Source organism: Hyperolius riggenbachi, chromosome 10 (assembly GCF_040937935.1).
Source record: "Hyperolius riggenbachi isolate aHypRig1 chromosome 10, aHypRig1.pri, whole genome shotgun sequence".
Lineage (NCBI taxonomy): Eukaryota > Metazoa > Chordata > Amphibia > Anura > Hyperoliidae > Hyperolius > Hyperolius riggenbachi.
In genome coordinates this window covers 163,105,065-163,127,475 of record NC_090655.1, presented here as the reverse complement: position 1 = coordinate 163,127,475, position 22,411 = coordinate 163,105,065, and the positions used below count along the sequence as shown (strand labels likewise).

The 22,411-nt window shown below is 43.2% G+C and overlaps 1 protein-coding gene across 6 annotated transcripts in view; it reads left to right on the top strand.

The window, feature by feature from the left end:
• The window catches only part of TSPAN14 (tetraspanin 14), a 276,364-nt gene extending 255,895 nt beyond the window's left edge, over positions 1-20,469 (top strand). For all 6 annotated transcript variants that reach the window (XM_068255101.1, XM_068255102.1, XM_068255100.1 and 3 more), the window contains one exon: positions 18,026-20,469. In XM_068255101.1, coding sequence (XP_068111202.1) covers positions 18,026-18,097 — 72 coding nt within the window. In that variant the 3' untranslated portion in view covers positions 18,098-20,469. The remainder of the gene's footprint in view (positions 1-18,025) is intronic.
• Positions 20,470-22,411: the final 1,942 nt, after the last annotated feature.

Here is a 22,411-nt window from a genome sequence, read left to right as displayed (position 1 = left end):
TCTGCCGGGCCAATGATTTCCCTTCATGGAAGAATTAACAGCTGAGACTAATTAGGAATTTTGGGCAACCAAGTTCATCCTATGGTTCAATAACTGTTTCCAGAGGGGAACGCCATCGTTCAAGATGATAATGCCCCAATCCATACAGCTAGAATTGTTAAAGAATGGCACAAGGAACATTCTAATGAAGTTGAGCATCTCATCTGGCCACCATAATCCCCAGACCTCATCATTATTGAGCATTTATGGTCGTTTTTAGAGATTCAAGTAAGAAGTCTATTTCCGCCGCCATGGTCTCTAAAAGACCTAGAGGGTGTTTTAACTGAAGAATGGGCTAAAATTCCTTGTGAAACAATTCACAATTTGTATGAATCAATACCTTGGAGAATTGAGGCTGTAATTGCCACAAAAGGTGGACAAATATATGTTGATTTTCAAGGTGTTTCCATTATTTTGTCCCACCCCTGTAAGCTGAAACACAGTCATTCACTGAAACAGAAACAGGTGTGTAGGAGGCTTAAAGTGGACCTGAACTCAGTGTTCCCTCTGCTCTAAAAGATACGCAACAGCATAATAATCATTAAACTAAAACATTTTTTGTTACAACTGAAACAAATCCTAAATTATATCTGCACTGTTTTTACTTCCTGATTCATGGAAGTAGACATAATGTTAACATCCTGTACTTTCAAATGAGTTTATCTGCCATAGCAGTCATGTGACATGGGAGAGGTCAAATTACAATCCCAATCAACTTGTAATTAGACACAAATGAGGGGGAATTAAACAAGCTAAACTCTCAAAATACATACAGGGTGCAATTTCTCCATGTTTTCCTTCTGTCCTGAGCAAGAGTTCAGGTCCACTTTAAAACTGGGTAAAGAACAGCTAAACTCTGCTACCAAGGTGAGGTTTTGGAAGACCGTTTCATGTACTAGTAAGATTGAGCACCGCAACAAGACACAAGGTAGTTATACTGCATCAGCAAGATCTCTCCCAGACAAAGATTTCAAAGCCTGACTGGGGTTTCAAGATGTGCGCTGTTCAAGCTCTTTTTAAAATAGCACAAATAAATGGGCAACGTTGAAGATCGTAAACAGTGGTCGGCCAAGGAAAGTTTGTGCACAGTTGAGACAAAGGATGAATGGGTCGGCACCACCAATAGTAAGTAAAGCTCTTTAATGAATCAAAGCATAACAGTGACAGACGCTGTTTCGGGCTGACAAGCCCTTCCTCAAACTGCTGACAAAGTGAACATACACTAACACCATCTTTATACACCCACTGTGTGGGCGGGACTACCAGCGGACCTGATGGGGACCTGAAAAAGAGCCACATAGTGAGTATTACTCACCCCAAGCCAAAAAAACGCCAGACGCCAAGCAGGAACCTCCCTCAGTGTTGCCTCTACGTGTCGGCGCACTAAACTGCCGCCGACCAATCGGAATCAAGGCCCAGCACTGCCCAGCGTGACGTCTCGGCTCACTACCGCACGTACACGCTGTCAGAAGTCATAGGACCCCGCAAGGCGTCTTGGGAGAGTGAATAGTGTCATGGAAACGCCAGACGCTACGCATCAACCTCATGCGGCGCCGCCTCAAAAGACCAGGCCAATCAGAGCGGAGAAAAGCCGCCGGCCAATGGTCTATGAGGCCATACGCTGCTCAGAATGACAACACCACGCAATGCAGTGTGTGCATTCTGAAAATATGTCATAGGTAAATGCTGTGCAATCTGGAACTGACATGTAGTGTAAAAAAAAAATCTACTGTTAAAAAAATATATACTCCATAACTTGGCTCAAAAAAACTGTAAATACAGAAACAATTAAATATTGTAATACACACTTACAGATTCCACATCAGGTCAGCTGCATACTCCAAATAAAAACAGGAAAAGAGCATCTAGAAAAATAAGAATAAAAATGTATCAGACCAATCACAGTAGACATCATCCAAGTACAAGTCATATACAAAACCTGAGATTGTATTCTTTGTTCAAACCACCTGACCCCATTGTCCCCAATCTCCTAATCCAATACACCTCCTTGCGAAGCAATTCCCTGTCGCGACTACCTCCCCTAAGACCCACTGGAACCCCATCAATAACAGTGACCCTCAACTGAGAGACCGAATGTCGGCAGTTGTGAAAGTGTTCCGCCACTGTCAAACTACATTGTGGATTCAGTATATATTGGATTTATGTGAAGAGATGCGATCTTTCAATCGCTGTGTAGTCTTACCAATATATGATAGACCACATGGACATTTTAGCATATAAACTACAAATGTAGAATCGCAATTATATAAACCATTGATTGGTATGGGTGCACACAGGGAAGGGTGCGAGAAGGTTTTGCCTCTAATCACATTATTGCACATGTGACAACAGAGACAGGGGTACATACCACGACGACCCCCCTCTGAACGCGTGGGCACACCCGCCGTGATCTTATCTCGTACCGTCGGAGTGCGTCTAAAAGACATTAGGGGAGGGTACCTAAATTCAACAACTATAGGCAACCCGTCTCTCAGAATGTGCCAGTGTTTGCGGATGCTATGTGTAATAGCATCACTGCAAACATTGAATGTGGAGACAAAAGGAAGTCTGACCCCAGTTCTTCCCGCACCCCTCTTGGATCTGGGCCCAAAACAATGGTCAGGATAACCTCTTGTTTTAAACTTGTTCACCATCTCTCATCCCCGTGCCTCCCGAGTAGATTCATCACTGACAATTCTGGCAACTCGAGCGAGTTGACCATGTGGAATGCCAACCTTGGTGCCAGTGGGGTGAAAACTATTAAAATGGAGCACTGAATTTCGATCCGTGCTCTTAACATGTAAAGCTGTCGTTACCCCTGTGGCACCAAGGGAAACCACAACGTCCAGAAATGGGACACTAGTTGCATCAGTGTGAACCGTGAGCTGCACATAAGGACACGAGTCATTGAGCTGTAATACGAACTCCTGCAAGCTGCTCAGTGGCCCCCTCCATACGCAAAAGATGTCATCTATAAAACGCCACCAGCACAAAGTGTGCTGGTGGAATAATGAATTCGTATACACGAAGGCTTCTTCATAAAGCCCCATGTATAAATTTGCGTAGGAGGGGGCCAGGGGCTGGGGGGATGCGGCTATCATGTAGCGAGACTTTGTCTCGCTACATGAAAAAAAAAATTAAAAAAAGACTTTGCTGATTTTTAATAAACCGCCAGGAGGCTTAAATGTCCCTCTCAGCTTACGGCAGGCAACACATTTGTATATTATGGCAGACATCAAGACGCTGACTCCCAAAGATCCAGAATCCTGCAGCTCTAATTGCACCTTCTGTTATGTGACGCCCTTGATGAGCCACTTGTTGTTGTTTTTCTTTTCACTATTAAAGTTTATTGTACAAACAGTAAAAAGTATTACAAGTGTACATTACTTTGTGTTGGTTAACAAAACGAGATATACAGTACAGACCAAAAGTTTGGACACACTTTCTCATTCAAAGAGTTTTCTTTATTTTCATGACTATGAACATTGTAGATTCACTCTGAAGGCATCCAAACTATGTTTTAACACATGTGGAAGTATAGTACATAACAAAAAAAAGTGTGAAACAACTGAAAATATGACATATTCTAGGTTGTTCAAAGTAGCCACCTTTTGCTTTGATTACTGCTTTGCACACTCTTGGCATTCTCTTGATGAGCTTCAAGGTAGTCACCTGAAATGGTCTTCCAACAGTCTTGAAGGAGTTCCTAGAGATGCTTAGCACTTGTTGGCCCTTTTGCCTTCACTCTGCGGTCCAGCTCACCCCAAACCATCTCGATTGGGTTCAGGTCTGGTGACTGTGGAGGCCAGGTCATCTGGCGCAGCACCCCATCACTCTCCTTCCTGGTCAAATAGCCCTTAAATAGTCCTTCCTGGTCAAATAGCCCTTATTTGGAGTCATTTTCCTATTGAAAAATAAATGATGGTCCAACTAAACGCAAACCGGATGGAATAGCATGCCGCTGCAAGATGCTGTGGTAGCCATGCTGGTTCAGAATCCCTTCAATTTTGAATAAATCCCCAACAGTGTCACCAGCAAAGCACCCCCACACCATCACACCTCCATGCTTCACGGTGGGAACCAGGCATGTAGAGACCATCCGTTCACCTTTTCTGTGTCGCACAAAGACACGGTGGTTGGAACCAAAAATCTCAAATTTGGACTCATCAGACCAAAGCACAGATTTCCACTGGTCTAATGTCAATTCCTTGTGTTCTTTAGCCCAAACAAGTCTCTTCTGCTTGTTGCCTGTCCTTAGCAGTGGTTTCCTAGCAGATATTCTACCATGAAGGCCTGATTTGCACAGTCTGCTCTTAACAGTTGTCCTAGAGATGTCTGCTGCTAGAACTCTGTGTGGCATTGATCTGGTCTCTAATCTGAGCTGCTGTTAACCTGCGATTTCTGAGGCTGGTGACTCGGATGAACTGATCCTCCGCAGCAGAGGTGACTCTTGGTCTTCCTTTCCTGGGGCGGTCCGCATGGGAGCCAGTTTCTTTGGAGCGTTTGATGGTTTTTGAGACTGCGCTTGGGGACACTTTCAAAGTTTTCCCAATTTTTCGTACTGACTGACCTTCATTTCTTAAAATAATGATGGCCTCTCGTTTCTCTTTACTTAGCTGCTTTTTTCTTGCCATAATACAAGTTCTAACAGTGTATTCAGTAGGACTATCAGCTGTGTATCCACCTGACTTCTCCACAGCGCAACTGATGGTCCCAACCCCATTTATAAGGCAAGAAATCCCACTTATTAAACCTGACGGCACACCTGTGAAATGAAAATCATTTCAAGTGACTACCTCTTGAAGCTCATCAAGAGAATGCCAAGAGTGTGCAAAGCAGTAATAAAAGCAAGAGATGGCTACTTTGAAGAACCTAGAATATGACATATTTTCAGTTGTTTCACACTTTTGGGTTATGTGCTATACTTCCACATGTGTTAATTCATAGTTTGGATGCCTTCAGTGTGAATCTACAATGTTCATAGTCAGGAAAATAAAGAAAACTATTTGAATGAGAAGGTGTGTCCAAACTTTTGGTCTGTACTATATAAGCTCAAATATAGTAAAACAGGTATTTGTTTCAAATGTACAAAAGTCGAAAATTCAATAAAATCAGTAATAACAAGGAAGTTGAACTGTGAGATCCTGTAGCAGTAAAAGTCCTCATTGTTTCCAGTATATTCTAGATGGTACATTCTATAAAAGCATACATCAGCATAATAAACTCAAGTGCCATAACAAAGAAAGAGAAGAGTAGTGAGGAAAAAAGGGGAAGAAGGAAAGAGGGGGATCAGGAAAGGAAGAGATGAGGCAAGACCGGGTGGGTGGGGGGTGTAGGAGGATATTTAGGAAGACATATTATGTTTATATTCATCCGAGCATTGGAATTCAGACCAGACTGACCAGGTAATAGTATAATGCTCTGAGCGATCTTGTGACAAGAGGATCAGTCTTTCCATCGCATCAATTGCATCAACCCTTTGTAGCCAGGCCTTAAAGCAGTAGGATTAGCCATACTATGCCAGGGAAAAAACACATATATAAGTAGATAAACATTTGATCTACTTGCATAACACATGTATTGTACTCTCCACGTTTTGATTTCAGTGAATTTTATATAGTAACTTAAGAGAATTCTGTTCTTTTTGGGGGCCATGTCTTTTGCCCACAGCTGAGGCTAAATACTGATGTCATTTCTGCCCTTATCTTTTTTTATTTTCTCCTCCAGTCGCTGAGTCACCTCAGACTTGCTTGTAAACACAAGTGAGCAGGAGTAAGGTTTCAGATAAGCAGCAAGGCAGGGAAATAAATGGAAGAGGAGGAGTATATTATAGATAAAAAGAACCCCCAGCATGCAACTGTTTGGCACTGAATACTAAAGGGCCAGTGCTCCTTAAGTATGTGATAACTGCAAACCATAACAGCAGAAAAGTTTTGAATGCAAGATTATCATCTTTATAACTTAATACACTCAGACCAGTTGACTCAGACTGTTGCTGCTGAAATTTGATTTTTATGGTGACAGTCCCGCTTTAATAGAAGGCGGATGTGGAGATTTCCAGTTCAAAAGGATCAAGGCTCTGGCTGCATTGAGGGGATGAACAGTGAGCGATTTTGTATTTTTTTTAATTTTTATTGGCCTTTACTGGGGTGTCGGAATCGTGTAGGAGGCAGGTACCCGGGACAAAACTCAAGGTAGAGCAGGTAATCTGTTCAGTGAGTCGGTGAATGGATTCCCAGTATGACTTAAGGGAAGGGCATGACCAAAAAACATGGAGAATGCCACAATCTGGGGCCCCACATCTCCAGCAATTATCTGGGACCGTGGGAAAAATCCTATGAAGGACCTTGGGAGTCCTATACCATCTGGATAGAATCTTATAACCTAATTCTTGTGTCGATACATTTAATGATCCCTTGTGATTAAACACAAACATTTTTTGCTATTGGTTATCCTCTATCTCCTGACCCAAATGCTCCTCCCAAGCTTGTTGGAATTTTACTGTTCCAGAAAGCGAAAACATCAGTAAAATATGGTAGAGTTGTGATATGAGGTGTCTATGTGGGGCCACACTTACCACCAGGTTCTCCACCGGTGAGAGGGGTTCCTTCCAGTCAAATTTCCCTTTAAAGGAGTTGTACATCTGCTGTGAAGACAACAACTTCCTTTCTATAGCGCATGAGAACACCTAGTAGTGTATTGTTTAGGTCAGGGCCACTTAACAGTATATTATTCAAAGAGACACCTTCACACTCTGCGCTGGAATCAAACACCACTCTTATTTGGCCAAGTTTGTGGGGGTGATAAACGCCAAACATTGGCAGATACCAGTGTTCTTTATCTTGTTTTAATGGTCCTGCAACTTCTGCGTGATTGTTTTCCAACAGTCTTTTGATGAACTCTGTAAAATCTTCTTTCACTTCTGGCTTCCTCTGTAAGGTTCTACAAAGAGAGTGTAGGCGTTTCATAGCTTGTTCTCTGTTACAAGGCAAACGGCACCTTGGCTTGCGAAAGGGCAGAGGGGCTACCCAACTGTTATCATCATCTTGATAAGTCTCTCTATCCATGATCTGGAGGACAACTTGGTCTTCTATAGACAGAGCTTGTTTATCATTCCTTTCTGATCTCTGAAACACTCCAACCCCTAGGTTGTTTGTTTCTATGTTGAAGAAGGCATCTTCTTTGTTGCTTGTAGAAGGAGAGTCCCATAGCTTTGTTAGGTTTACAAAGTTTTCTTTTATGATGAAGCTACTCGGGCATGAACTGAAGAAAGATGCTTGACAATTTGCTGACACAGATCTTTAAGGTGCAGACCCTGTCTGGCTGGTGTGTTGACCCTAAACAAACATTTACAACAACAACCCACCCTAGATTGAGTCTTTGGGCATAAGGGGCACTGGATGATCCATTAATTTGCTGACGAACCTTATGTGCTTGTAAGATGTCTCTCCCAAGAAGTAACAGCATAGGGGCATCTGGATCAATGACTGGAATGAGGTGAGCAATTTAATGAAGGTGAGGATGATGATAAGCTTCCTCTTGAGAAGGAATCTCTGTTCGGCCCTCAGGTATCATATCACACTCTATCAGTGTAGGGAGTAGAAGTCACTTTTTTTCCATCAAAGGAACCAATAATAAAGTCTGTAGCTGTTCTGCCAGCAGTTTCCATTGTCCCTGCACAAGTATTTAGGGTGTATGGGGCTGCACTTTTTTTTAATGTTGCATATATAAATAAACTCTGACCTTGCTAATGATCTGTTGCTATGCTCATCAATAACTGCATACATCTATGTGGCTTTTCTCTTCTCCCAGTGGGATATACAGTCACGAAGCAGATTTTAGAACATGACCGGGGGCTCTTACCTTGACCACACACTTCAGTGCACTTGGTTACTATTGGAGAAAGTGAACTCTCTTCTTGCTACCTGCCCTGATCTTTCCCAGCTTCTACAGTCTCTGTTGGTGATAGAGGTAGATCAGGGTGCAGGGCTGTGATGTGTGTCACACTGCCACATTCTGAGCAGTCAACTGCTGTCTTACAGTCTTTAGCAATATGCTTTGTTGTTTCACAACACTTGAAACATCCCATTTTGCTTGAGAAAGGACATTGGCCTCAATTCACTAAGCTTTATCGAACATTTGATAATTTACCTCATAAGTAGAATCTAATTTTGAATTCACTAAGGTGCTGTAGATTTATCAAATGTTTTATTGATAAAATGTTCAATAAATCTATAACACCTTAGTGAATTCAAAATTAGATTTTATTCATGAGGTAAATTATCAAATGTTTGATAAAGTGTTCGATAAAGCTTGGTGAATTGAGGCCATTCTCTCCTTAATAGGTTTGCATCTAAACCCATTGCAATTTTTAAGTGAATGAGGCTTATGATGAATTGGGCATTCATTGTCAAGGTTCACTATAGGGGTTACTTTGAAGCTGTTTTGGCAGTTTGCAGCTGCTGGGGACACAGTTGTCTTATGTGTGGACACATGCGTCTTGCCGTGGGCTTCCGGTTTGGATAGCTGATTACCATTACTGATGAAGGCAAACCTGGGGTCACATTTGATCTTTGCTTGCTGCTGTACAAATCTAGAAAACAAAAAGAAAGGGGGAAAACCCACTCTATTCTCTTCTTTGTACTTTGCTCCAACAGATGTCCACTTGCAGAGGATATGGTAACGTCTCTGCTACTGGATTAATACCTTGAGCAGTGTCTAAATATGCAAGTCCTGGCAAAAAGCCTTCCTCTTTGGCACACTCTATATCTAGAAGAAAACAACCAAATGGAGACCGAGAGCCCAATATAGTGTAGTATGTTTTGGAAATTGAGGTAATGGTGAAAAAGTAAGTAATATACTTACAAACCTGTGTTACCCTTTAGGCAACCACTGAATACGCAGGTGGGGAGATTAGGCCTGTCCCCACTCAGGGCTAAGATGTCGCTCTGTAGAAGGAAAAGAAGAGGGTTTGTCACCCTTCCACCAAGGGTGGATAACTTGATATATATGGAAATACAGAGGCGCCAAAAGAGTAAAATATTCTAAAAGGTTTAAAAGTGCTCAGGTGGCGGTGGTGGCCCGGCAGCACCCAAAGACAGACATGATGCTGTTGATTGAAGATATAGCAATTTATTCACATACTCCCATAAAAAATGCAACGCGTTTCACGGGCAACATCCCGCTTCATCAGGCAATAAGCAACTGGAGTATTTCACAGCGTGGGGTCCAAAACGTGCAGAGGTGCCAAGCACGTTTTGGACCCCACGCTGTGAAATACTCCAGTTGCTTATTGCCTGATGAAGCGGGATGTTGCCCGTGAAACGCGTTGCATTTTTTATGGGAGTATGTGAATAAATTGCTATATCTTCAATCAACAGCATCGTGTCTGTCTTTGGGTGCTGCCGGGCCACCACCGCCACCTGAGCACTTTTAAACTTTTTAGAATATTTTACTCTTTTGGCGCCTCTGTATTTCCATATATATCTAGAAGAAGATTACCTAATTCATGCAGCCTTGTATTATCTTTATTGCTCAGCTTGGGGAAGTCTTTGAGTTTTTTCAAAAAGACACCTTCAATTACCTCAGGTGAACCATATCTTCTAATCTCTGCCAGGCCATATCGAGTCCAGCTGAGGGGTGAAATAGATGCACCCTGCGCATGCTTTTTGCGTTTTGTGCTGACTCAGTACTGAGCCATTTTATCATTAAGTCTAGTATTTCTAAAGCTGATGAGTTCAAATCTCTAATTGCACTCAGAAAGGATGATTTCCAGGACCAGTAGTTCTCAGGGCAGTCGTCAAACTTGCTAAAGCTGGAATTAACCATTTCTTTGCGGATAAGGTATTTTTTGATATCTTGGACATTTGTTGTTCAGATATATAAACTTTAGGCTGTGGAAGTGAGATTCCCTGGTTCTCATTTTTAATGGATTCTGGAGGTGTCTCTTTCACTAGCCTAGTACTTCTCATGTCATTAAGCTGACTTGGTACACTTGAGGCTTCCGCTAGCTTTGGTCTGAATTCTGCTGGTTCAGTTTTTGGCAACTGTTCATTTGTTTTCACACTATTACGTTTTTAGACATAATCACTTGTGCGTTCTTCAGATGAAATAGGTTTCTCTGGAACTGCAGGGCCCTCCTGAGTTTTCTCACATCCTGATATATCTTCTTCTATATAAGCTGCAGCCTCTGCTTCTGCAGCAGCTGCTGCACTCTGAACCTTAAAGGAGTCATCAGGAAAAGTCAAGGAAAAATGAGTGGTACTTACCGGGGGCTTCCTCCAGCTCCAAGCTCCCAGGATGTCCCTCGCCGCAGCTCTCCCCGCAGCCGTTCGCCGCAGCTCCGACCCGGTCCCCGGCGATGACGTCAGAGCTACCTCCAGGTCGCTCTGTACTGCGCCTGCATGAGCGGCGCTGTCAATCACCGCCACATGGGCCGGAGCGAACTGCGCAAGCGCACTGCGCCATGCAGGCGCAGTACAGAGCGACCTGAAGGTCGCTCTGAAATCATCGCCGGGGACCGGGACGGACCTGCGGCGAACAGCTGCGGGGAGAGCTGCGGCGAGGGACATCCTGGGAGCTTGGAGCTGGAGGAAGCCCCCGGTAAGTACCGCTCATTTTACTTGATTTTGCCTGATGACTCCTTTTAGAATATGCAGCTTTGCGTCTAGTTCTGCCTTTTCACGCAACATTGATGGCTTCTTTTTCTGCAAAGGCTAGCTGTACATGGGCTGCCTCTGCTTTGGCACGTGCTTTCACTGCTAGGAAACTTGCTGAAGACCGCTTACTGGATCTGGATGCTCTGGAGACATGTGATCTTGTCTCTTCTTGCTGGACACTAGGGCTCTTCTCGCTGCCTTGCTGTGTCGCGGGGCACATTCTCAGATGTATACTTCTTCCCTGATCTTAGACTCATGTCTGATGTGCAGTGACTCCTTGTATTTAAGCCTGCTGTGCTGTTGTCTTTTCACTGTACTGCCCTCACAACACTGTCCTGTGTAGTGCAGCTAGACAGTCAGCTAAACACTGTAAATAAGTCCAATACGTGGAGGAATCTGCTTCTTGACTGAGATTCTCTGTACTTTGTCTTTCCTTATTTACTTTAATTGGGAAACTGCAATACAATACAAACAAATATATTTCAGTATACATAGTACAGCAATATACAGCATACATCTAGCTATCTAATGTATACACCTTTCTACAGGCGTTCTAACTAACAAAATGCTAATATAAAGGCCTACTTACAGACAATTTGATTGCCAGGCTTGATGGGAAGGACAGATGCTTTTCACTGAGAAACTAAGATGGAGACGGGGAGCCTTACACCACCCTGTTAAATCTAGATAATTTCCTGTTGCTGGCTAAAATATATTTTCCATATGTCTCCATGGCAGCACGATCGGGTAAAGCCCCGCCCCTTAACCCCCATAGGACCCAGTCTATAAATTTCTCCCATAAGCTCCCCCCAGTAGTCTTTTGTCCTCGTCATCACCAAAAACCTCCATGGACCAGTGTAATGCAGTTAAGGAAAAGAGAAAGAAGGTTTCCTACCATGTCATGCAGGTTGGCCACCTGCGTGAAGTTCCTCCACTGTGACTAAAAGAAGCAGTGCGGGGAGACTCTGTTTCTGGCCACAGAGAACATGACGGGAATTTGAGCAAGGCTCCTTCCGCTCCCTCTACGAGCAGGTAACATAGCAGCTAAATGCTGCCTTACCCAGTGGTTCCTTCGCCGTGCGCTCTGGCCACATGGTTGAGACGCACGCTTCCTCCTTCAGCGTAGTTAGGAGCGGCGTGCATTCCACGGTGCGCTCCATCTTCCGGCCATTGCGTCTCCTCCCCAGTCTGTCGCTCGGTCATCCTGATTGGTGGATTGTGCATGCAGTCCCACCCTCCTCTCCTATTGGATGTTGGAGAGGGGGAGGGCTATTTAAACCCTCAGCACTGCAGTTCTCTGCTTGCAAGCATGGAGCAGAGCGGTGTATTGCGGGCTGAGGAAATTTCGGATACTCATCCAGTATTCTATAGGTATTTACACCACTTATTAAAACATCGGGAGCACAGGGGGTAAAGTATATATTTCCTATCATTTCTCTAGCTGAAATTATACTAGATCTTACAGCAGTTGCTGTATTATGGAACCTAATACAGGCAGTCCCCGACTTATGAATGTCCGACTTAAGAATGACCCGCCGATAGGAACAACATGGATTCAGTGTTTCCATTGGAACAAGCCCCCCCAAAAAAATGTTCAAATTAGACTTGTAGTTTTTGAAAAAATCTATTTTAAAAAATCAAAGAAAAAATGGCTTTTAAACTTGTATAAGCAGGCATAGAGGGCAGAGGTGACACAGAGTGGGACACTGGAGGCACAGGGAGGTACAGGGGACAGAGATAGCACATTGTTCCGACTTAAGAACAGATTCAGGTTAAGAATGAACCTACAGTCCCTATCTCGTTGGTTAATCCGGGGACTACCTGTATACTGGAGACTGACCAGGCACAGGTTACTAGGTAGGAAACTTGGTAAGTCTTTTTATTTATCTAGGTGTAAAAGAGCGCTATACTGACCGACTATTATTACCTTGCAGGCCTGTTGATCAGCAAGACAGGAGTCGGTCAAGTTCATCCAGAAGATCTAATAAACATAAGTCATCTTCTAGGAGACGATCAAAATCGAGGCAAAGGTCTCGTTCTAGAAACGTTCTTCATCTAGGAGACCTGATCATATTAGATCGCCTAATAGGCATCGATCTGACCACAGACACTACTCAAGAAAATGTTGTTGGGCATGTGGAGATGATGTTTTGCCTGGAAAATTAGTCTGCCAGCATGCTTCAGCATCATAGTAGATCGCCTAATAGGCATCGATCTGACCACAGACACTACTCAAGAAAATGTTGTTGGGCATGTGGAGATGATGTTTTGCCTGGAAAATTAGTCTGCCAGCATGCTTCAGCAGCATGTGCAGAGAGACTGAGCAGCCCACAGATATTGCGTCAATGATAAGAGAAGCTGTTCAGGAATCGATGAACGAGTACAGCTCATCTATACCGGCACCACCTGTGGCACAATCTGATTCTTTATCACTTCAACCGGGACCTTCACAGTTACCGGACAGATACAGACCAACCTATGGTTGGATTCAACTTTAACTTAGTGCAGCCATGTACAAAGTCTGTGAGAGAGGCGATGGAATGGCTGGATGAACAAGATAACGAAGAGCCAAGTACAAGTCAAAGGGAATATTACCCTCATTTGAAAAAAATGTGTAAAACTTTCCCATTAATTAAGACTATTAATGATATTATAGTTGAAAAATGGAAAAAATGGACAAAAAACGTATTTTTTCAAACAGATTGAATAAGTTATACCCAATGGAAGAGGGTAAGTTAACCTCTCTCGAAGAACCTCCTAAAGTTGACGCATCAGTCATTGGTTTGGCGAAATATGTTACGCTACCGAGAGAAGATGCGGAATCCTTTAAGGACATAATGGACAGGAAAATAGACTCCTAACTCAAAAAAATCTTATATAACCCCTGGAGGAGCCTGTAAACCAGTGATAGCCCTGACATCCGTTGCAGAAGCTCTAAAGTCATGGATACCAAATATAGAGGTAGCGTTAAGATCAGACACCAACAAGGAGTCCATAATCACTGTCTTAGACGACGTCAAATTGACAGCAGACTTCTTGGAGGAAGCAGCCATAGATGTACTAAGATGTTCCTCAAGGGCAATGCTACGTTCAGTCATCTCAAAGAGGGCGTTGTGGTTGAAAGGGTGGTCAGCTGACCCTACTTCCAGGCAGGACTGGTGCAAAATCCCTTATGATGGGAAAAGCTTGTTTGGCGAAGAAATGGACGCAGCCATATGACGTGTCACAGGGAGTAAATCGGGGATAATTCCCCAGGATCGGAAAAACAAGAAGCAACATTTTTCACAGAGGAATTTGTTTGTTTGCAAATCTAGAAACAGTGCAGCCTATAGACCTGGAAGAGATTACAGGAAAAATTGGCAGAGCTCTCAATCTACCCTTCTGGTTGAATAAACAGAATAAAACTAACCAGACTGGAGGCCAACAAAAAAGTTTTTGATGGTCAGCTCATCCAGACGGTACCAGTGGGGGGAAGACTACAAATCTTTCAAAAAGTCTGGATGGAGAATGTCAAGAATCCCTGGGTAGTACAAACAATCTCAGAGGGTCACAGATAGTTTTATTAAGAAACATCCGATATCTTCAAAATAACAAGAATCCCGAAAACACAGGACAAAAAGGATATACTCATTGAATATATAAAAGATCTATTATTCAAAAAATCAGTAGTCGATGTCCCAAAACATCAAAGAGAACAGGGAATATATTCCCCACTGTTTTTCGTCAAGAAGAAAACGGGAGACCTATGACCTGTGATGGATTTAAGACAACTCAACTACTTGATAAAGTTAAAACGTTTCAAAATGGAAACACTTCAAACAATAACTAAAGTAATACTGGTAAACGACTGGGCTCTGTCGGTCACCCTACAAGATGCCTACCTACATATACCAATTCACCAGGACTTTCAAAAGTATCTCAGGTTCACCGTGGGAGATATTCACCTACAGTTTCGCTGCTTACCCTTTGGAATCTGTACAGCTCCAAGGACTTTCACCAAAGTGTTGATAGCATTAATAGAGATACTACAAGTAAGGGGACTCAGACTCTTCCATTACTTGGACGATCTTCTCCTGTTAGATCAGGAGAAACGGTCAATATTACAACACAGACAGATTCTTCTGGAGGAATTACACAGGTTCGGTTGGAAAGTAAACCTTCCCAAGAGCCAACTAGACCCCACAAAAGCAATTACATTTCTAGTGGCACTTATCCAGACTCAACACAATTCCATTGGACTACCAATGGAGAAACTAGACAAGATACTTCTGAAAGTACAGAAGGCAATGGGGTGCAGCATTTTGACAGCGAGACAATGTCTCAGCCTGCTAGGCACCATGACCTCAACTATCCCAATGGTGAGGTGGGCTCAATGGCATTGCAGACAGTGGCAGAAATAGTTTTTGTATCAGTGGAACACAAAGCACATGAACCAGCAGATTCTAATAATACCAGAGATGAAGAACAGTCTATTGTGGTGGCTGAATCCAGACAATCTGAAACAGACTTTATCGATCCAAATTACCTCACAGATCACAATTACCACGGATGCCAGCCAGAATGGTTGGGGGGGCACATCTGCAATCCCATTCCATACAGGGACGCTGGAGATCATCCCAGAAACACACACCTGCCAACATTTTAGAGATCTGAGCGATGTATTTGGCACTCAACAAATTCAAGGATCAACTACGGGGACAGGATGTACTACTGAAGATGGACAATCAGACGGCTATGGCCTATGTCAGGAGACAGGGAGGAACCAAATCAAGGACTTTGTTACAAGAGGAAATGCCAGTCTTCTGCCTAGCAGAGAAGAACTTTCACAGCCTAACTGCAGTATACATACCTGGGCCCAGGAATACGACAGCAGACTATCTCAGCAGAACATGTTAAACAACAATGAGTGGTCATTACACCCAGAGGTATTCCAGTTAATATGCGAGCAGATGGGAGTTCCACAGTTAGACTTGATGGCTACTTACAAAAATACCAAATGCAAGAAATTAATCTCAAGAACCTGGTCACCACAAGCTGTGTCAACAGATGCGTTGTCGACTCAATGGTGTTTCAGCCTAGCCTATGTCTACCCTCCAGTTCCGCTAATCCATTGCTTGTTGCTGAGACTGATGAAAGAAGAGGTGACCCTAATAGCTGTGATCCCATACTGGCCGAGGAAACCCTGTGGTTTCCTCTTTTATGGAGATTAAAAGGTACAACAGCCGATAATACTACCGATACTCCCCAACCTATTGACACAAGGACCAGTAACTCATCCTGATCCGACCAAATTAAATCTAGCAGCTTGGAAGTTGAGAGGAGGAAACTTGAGACTTTAGGTTGTATGCAGAAAGTCATAGAGACAATGTTGAAGGCAAGAAAATCATCCACTAATACAACATATCAAAGAGTATGGCACAGATTTATAGTGTTTGCTGGACATTCCAACATTGATATTCTAAAGCCGCAGGTCCCTCATCCTCTAGATATTGGAGAGACATTGATGTTGTATATTACTCAAACTCGGGACATTCATAAAACAGAGAGACTATTTGTGATTCCCTCCCGTTATAGGAGAGGTCAGGCGACCTCCTCAAGAACCATTGCCAACTGGTTAGTGAAAATAATCCAAGAGGCTTATAAAATTAACAAGTTAGTTCCCCCGGAACAAGTCACAGCTCATTCCACAAGAGGTCTGGCAGCTTCATGGGCTGCCTGTACTAAAGTCTCTCCTGAAAAAATCTGCCAGGCAGCCAATTAGTCGTCCATGAACACTTTTTTTATGAGACACTATAGAGTGGATCCAGCAGCCAATTCAACGCTGCAGCTTGGGTCTAGTGTGCTAACTGCTAATTTGTCAAGAGTTGTTAAATACATTTTTCTCCAGCATTACACCTCATCCCTCCCTGTGTTTTATTACTAGTTAACTCCCGATTGTGCTGCCATGGAGACATATGGAAAATCGAAATACTCACCTAACGGTAATTTTCCTTTCTAGATGTATCCATGGCAGCACAAGGCTCCCACCCTAGATTCGGTGATTCCGAGGTAAACTAGACTACTGGGGGGGAGCTTATGGGAGAAATTTATAGACTGGGTCCTATGGAGGTTAAGGAGTGGGGCTTAACCCGATCGTGCTGCCATGGATACATCTGGAAAGGAAAATTACCGTTAGGTGAGTATTTCAATTTTCTGTTATGCAAAGACTGCTTACAAAAAACAACCACTAGAGGGCAGCAGATAAGATACATTATAATACTATTGTCTCTGCTGAAATGCAATGAAAGCAGCACACTTATTACCCTTAGAAATTGGAAGATGTGCAGCAGTGCCATCAGCTCTGAAATGTTAGAAACCAGTGGGACCCAGGTACACCCATCTAGTGTGCAGAGAAGTCTGATCAGAAGTGGTCTTCATGGAAGAGTTGCAGCCAGAAAGCCATACTTCTGACATGGAAACAAGGCCAAGCAACTCAAGTATGCATGAAAACCTAGGAACTGGGGTGCAGAAAATGGCAGCAAGTGCTCTGGACTGATGAGTCAAAATGAGTTGTTTGGAACAACCTACCACCCGAATTCCTTCAAAAACTGTGCAAGTGTACCTAGAAGAACTGATGCTGTTTTAAAGGCAAAGGGTGCGGTCACACCAAATAATGATTTGATTTAGATTTCTCTTTTGTTATTTTACTGCACTTTGTTGATTGATAAAAATAAATTAATACTTCCATTCTTTAAAGTATTCTCCTTGTTTACAGTATTTTTTCACACCTGCCTAAAACGTGTGTGTGTGTGTGTGTGTGTGTAAAATATATATGTATATGTTTTATAACGTTTCTTCTGCCTTTTAGAGGGGGACCTGACCTTCCGAGTTAATATGCGATTAGGCATGTTGTTCAGTGGTGTTCATACTACTGACCCCTTCACTGTTGAATAGAGGGTAGGTGTTGCTGTTATAGCTACAGACCTCCCTTCATTATATTGAGTGAGTGAAGGGAGTTGGACCAATGTGGGAGCAATGCGAGGGTTGCGGGCACTGGGTTTTTTGAGGGGACTGTGCATTGGAACCAAAGCATGCAGAGTTTCTTTGGCTCCATTCACTGTCTGGCCAGAAGTTTGGGTTTGCATAACCCTTGATATGAACACGTTTTCAGGTGGGTATGGGAGGAGTTTAGAAGATTTTGGAGTTTGGGTTAGTAAAAGACAAAAAAAAATTATTGAAACTGGGCTTAAAGGTGGTCTCCCCTCCAAACAAGGGGATCTCTACCATGTTCTTTATAACATTGTATAGCTGTTAATCCTCATGTAACATATATTTTTTTCCCGCAACAGATATTTGGTATATATCTTGCTCGGACACTGATGTCTGACATTGAAGCAGTAAAGGCCGGATACAGATTTTAAGGACATGTCCATTAGACTGGAAGTCTTAAAGTTCCTGTGTGTGTGTCTACCACAACTATTATCCACTGGAGAGTCTGAGCCAACACTCCTGATGTTCTTTGACGTATTGTCTGGAAGATAGTCTTCTGCACAGGCCTGCTTCAGAACATCTTTGGTGCATAGAAGGTGTTTCTGCACCTTTTACATCATTTACTTGTTTTGATTCCACTTGCTCAAGATGATGATTTGAAAACTGATGTAACAAGTTGTTTTTTTTTTCTCTTATTATTGTTGGCCCTTATTTGTGGTGAGACATTCATTTTGGGCTGATCTCTATTTTGTACACGAACTGTTTATTGTTGCTGGACAAAACCACTTATCTATTTGGGGTACCCATTTGATGTTTTTTTAAAGGGAAATCCCTGAATTGTACATGATCTATGTACATATATTGTATACATTTCTTCCTGGAGCCACTGTAACAGTTATGGTGCCTCCACTGCAGATGTATGTCGTCTTGTCCTTTGTGCCATCTGATAGATCTCCAAGTGGCTGCACTGATGACAAGACTGCTTTGACATTATATGAACTTTTTTTTCTTTAGCATGTAAAATGTCTTAAGCCTTGGTCTATCAATTTCAAATAGTTTTCCTTTTGTATATTGACATATCCTAAAACATTACAGATCTACCATGGTAATATATCATGGGCTGATTTACTAAAGGGATCTCTAGCTGTCTCCAGGCATCTCCAGTGGAGATATCAGAAGTGATCCAGCAAACTTGGACCTTTTTTAAAGCATTGTTTATTATAATAATCTAAGGCTGACATAGTTGCATAGTTATTTGGGTTGAAAGTAAGACATGTTGATCCAGAGGAAGGCGAAAAAACCCTTACAAGGCATGGTCCAATTAGCCCCAAAAGGGAAAAAAGCTTCTCGACTACAGATGCCAATCAGATAAAATCCCTGGATCAACACCACTGGGTATTACCTAGTAATTATAACCATGGATGTCTTTCAGTGCAAGGGAAGCATCTACGCTCCCTTTACATGCAGACATAGAATTTGCCATAACTACTTCCTGTGGCAATGCATTCCACATCCTAATCACTCTTATTTTTAAGAACCCTTTCCTAAATAAATGGCTAAAACGTTTTTCCTCTATGCGCAGATCATGTCCTTTAGTCCTTTGTGAAGGCCTAGGTATGAAAACTCATCTGCCAAGCTTTTGTATTGCCCTCTGATGTATTTATACATGTTAATTAGATCCCCTCTAGGCGTCTTTCCTCTAGACTAAATAAACCCAGTTTATCTAACCTTTCTTGGTAAGTAAGAGCTTTCATCCCTCGTACCACTTTTGTTGCACGTCTCGGCACCTGCTCTAGTATTTCAATATCTTTCCTGTAATGTGGTGCCTAAAACTGAATTCCATATTTCAGATGTGACCTTATTAGAGAGTTAAACAGGGGCAATATTATGCTAGCATCTCAAGTTTTTATTTCCCTTTTTAATGCATCCCAAAATTTTATTAGCTTTAGCTGCAGTGGCTTGGCATTGAATACGATTATTTAACTTGTTGTCGATGAGTACTCCTAAGTCCTTCTCTAAGTTTGATGTACCCATCTGTATCCCGTTTATTTTGTACGGTGCTAGACCATCAACTTTTGCACCATACTTTTGTGGGGAACAGTGTTGAAGGCCTTTGCAAAGTCCAAGTATATCACATCTACAGCATCAATATCCACATTAGCGTTCACTACCTCATAAAAGCTGAGCATGTTAGTCAAACAAAACCTGTCTTTAGTAAACCCATGCTGATGCTGAGAAACAAGATTATTTTCTACCATGAAGTCTTTTATAGACTCTCTTAGTAACTTTTCAAATACATATGTTATAAAGAACATGGTAGAGATCCCCTTGTTAGGGGAGAATGTGCACACAACTGATGTTAAGCTTACAGGTCTATAATTTCCCAGATCTGATTTTTTTGCCCTTCTTAAATAATGGGAAAATGTGTTCTGTACGCACTGACCGGAGTTTATTTTAACGTAAACAAGCAAATAAACCAAACACAATGCATATGTTGTATGTGGTCCAGGTGAGGATGGTAAACATTAAACATGTAATAGCGGACAATATTTAATTACTCCACTCAAAGTTTACTGGACCACTTAAATTATTTTCACTGGAGTTGCTTGGAGATCTCTAGAGATTCTTAGTAAATCTTGCCGTATGTGTCCTTGTGCACAAGAATAAGGTTCTCCAACTGTCCATTTTAACGGTGTCTCTGTAAATTTCAATGCATTTTTTTGGTTACTCTGAGTTACTGCTTTTAACCTGTGGACCAGTTTTACAGATGTACCTGTGTATACATAAAAGGTATACATGTCTACTTTTGCAGTGTATTATTGCAGTGTTATTTAGAACTTTGGGGGGTTGGTTTTGCAATATTTAGAGAAATTATTATGGATTTATACATCCTATATAATAATAAGCAACTGTCCCTGTGTATGGCAGGGACAGTTGCCTCTGTGTAGCTGGGTCCATGCTTTTTGCGACTGCGCATGTGCGCAGCACGGACCCAGCCTCACACAGACAGGAGCACAGGTACGGGACCATGGAGCCAGGCGGGCGTGTGAACGGGCGGCCGTTTGTGCGGCGCGTGCGCGCGCACGCAGTACATGCGGCGGTGAAAAACACAGACCCTAGAGCCCGTTTTTAATCGGGCTTGGGTCTGCTAGTTAAAGTATATTTCCAGTGGGTAAAGACACTCCTCCTTAATTAGCAAGCTAGATATAGAGTTACCATATTTTATTTTTCGCACCATAAGATGCTCCTGACCATTAGACTCGCCTAGATTTGGAAGACAAAAACCAGTGGAAAAAATGAACTAAATCTGGGACATCCAAGTCGCAGGGGCATCTTGTGGACCCCCCCAAGCTGTCTCTAAGGTTCACTGCCCAGGTAAAGTAGCCCCCACAGCTCATCAAACCACAGATGAAAGTAGATCTCACCACCCTGGGGCCTCCAGGGGCCTCCATCAAACAGGCAGCCATAAGAGGATTTACGTCAGCCGGGATCAGCAGCCACAAAGCCAGCGACAGTTGATAGGTAGGATAACGCTGAGATTGTGCCTTGGATGACCCGCTGCCCCACTAAGTCTCCTGCAGCCCCACTGCCTTCTGATTCCCCACTATGCCTCCTGCTGCTCCACAGCCTCTGCAGTGTGATCTTTGTTAAAAAGGGGGCGGCATAGTGATCCCGAACTGGGCAGGCGCCATATGCTTTGATTGCGTGATGAGCTGTGGGGCGCTGGGTGGTGCCAGGTGAGCTGGTACAGTGTGATGAGCAGTAGGCTGGGTTATATCAGATCACACAGGGGTGATGAGCAGACTCCAGCGAGGAAGCAAGAAGCTTGCCAGTGAAAGTGCTAGCGAGGAATGGCTGGATCAGGTGAACGTTTCCTTCTGAAAGCTACCGTGTCACAGGAGGCTTATACTTTTCTGGCTTAGATCAAAGCAGGGGACGCCACCCCGCCACGCAGTCTCTCTGCCTCCACCAGGTCATCCACATACTTAAATCAAAGCATGGGACGCTGCACAGTTCTGGATCTCTCTGCCTTCACCAGATGCCCTTTTTTACATAGATTACACTGCTGAGGCTGTAGGAGGCTTAGCAGGGGCCACCACGGAGGTTCTCAATGGGGGGGGGGCACGTAACGGGAGTAAGCTTCACTTACTCCCCAGCTTCACTCACTCCCCTGCTTCACTCACTCTCCCTCTCCTCCACCCGAGCTTCACTCACTCCCCAGCTTCACTCACTCTCCCTCTCCTCCACCCCAGCTTCACTCACTCCCCAGCTTCACTCACTCCCCCTCTCCTCCTCCCCTTCACTCACTCTCTTGTTTCATCTTTTACCACCACAGTTTACTTTAAGTAATTTTTCCCCACACAACAGTCATCATGTTGGACAATGCAGTACAGTGTACATCCTGCAACATGTATGCATGCCTTGATCAGCAGATTGAGGGTGTTTACTGTTGCCCTGGGTGTGTGCGTGTTGCTCAATTAGAGGCTAAAGTCACAGAGCTAAATAATCATCTCGCAACACTGAGACGCATACACAACATGGAGAAGAGCTTGGATCTCACGATCCAGACACTGGATGGAACCGGTGAAGATGAGGTGGGTGGAGTACAGTCGCAAGAAGCAGAGGTAGCCGCTAGTTGGGTCACAGTTAGAAGGGGTAGGGGAAAAAGTGGTAATAAGTATGCTTGTTTGCATAATATTGGGGAGGATGATTCTGGAGTAGCAATGCTGCAGCAGGATGTGTCC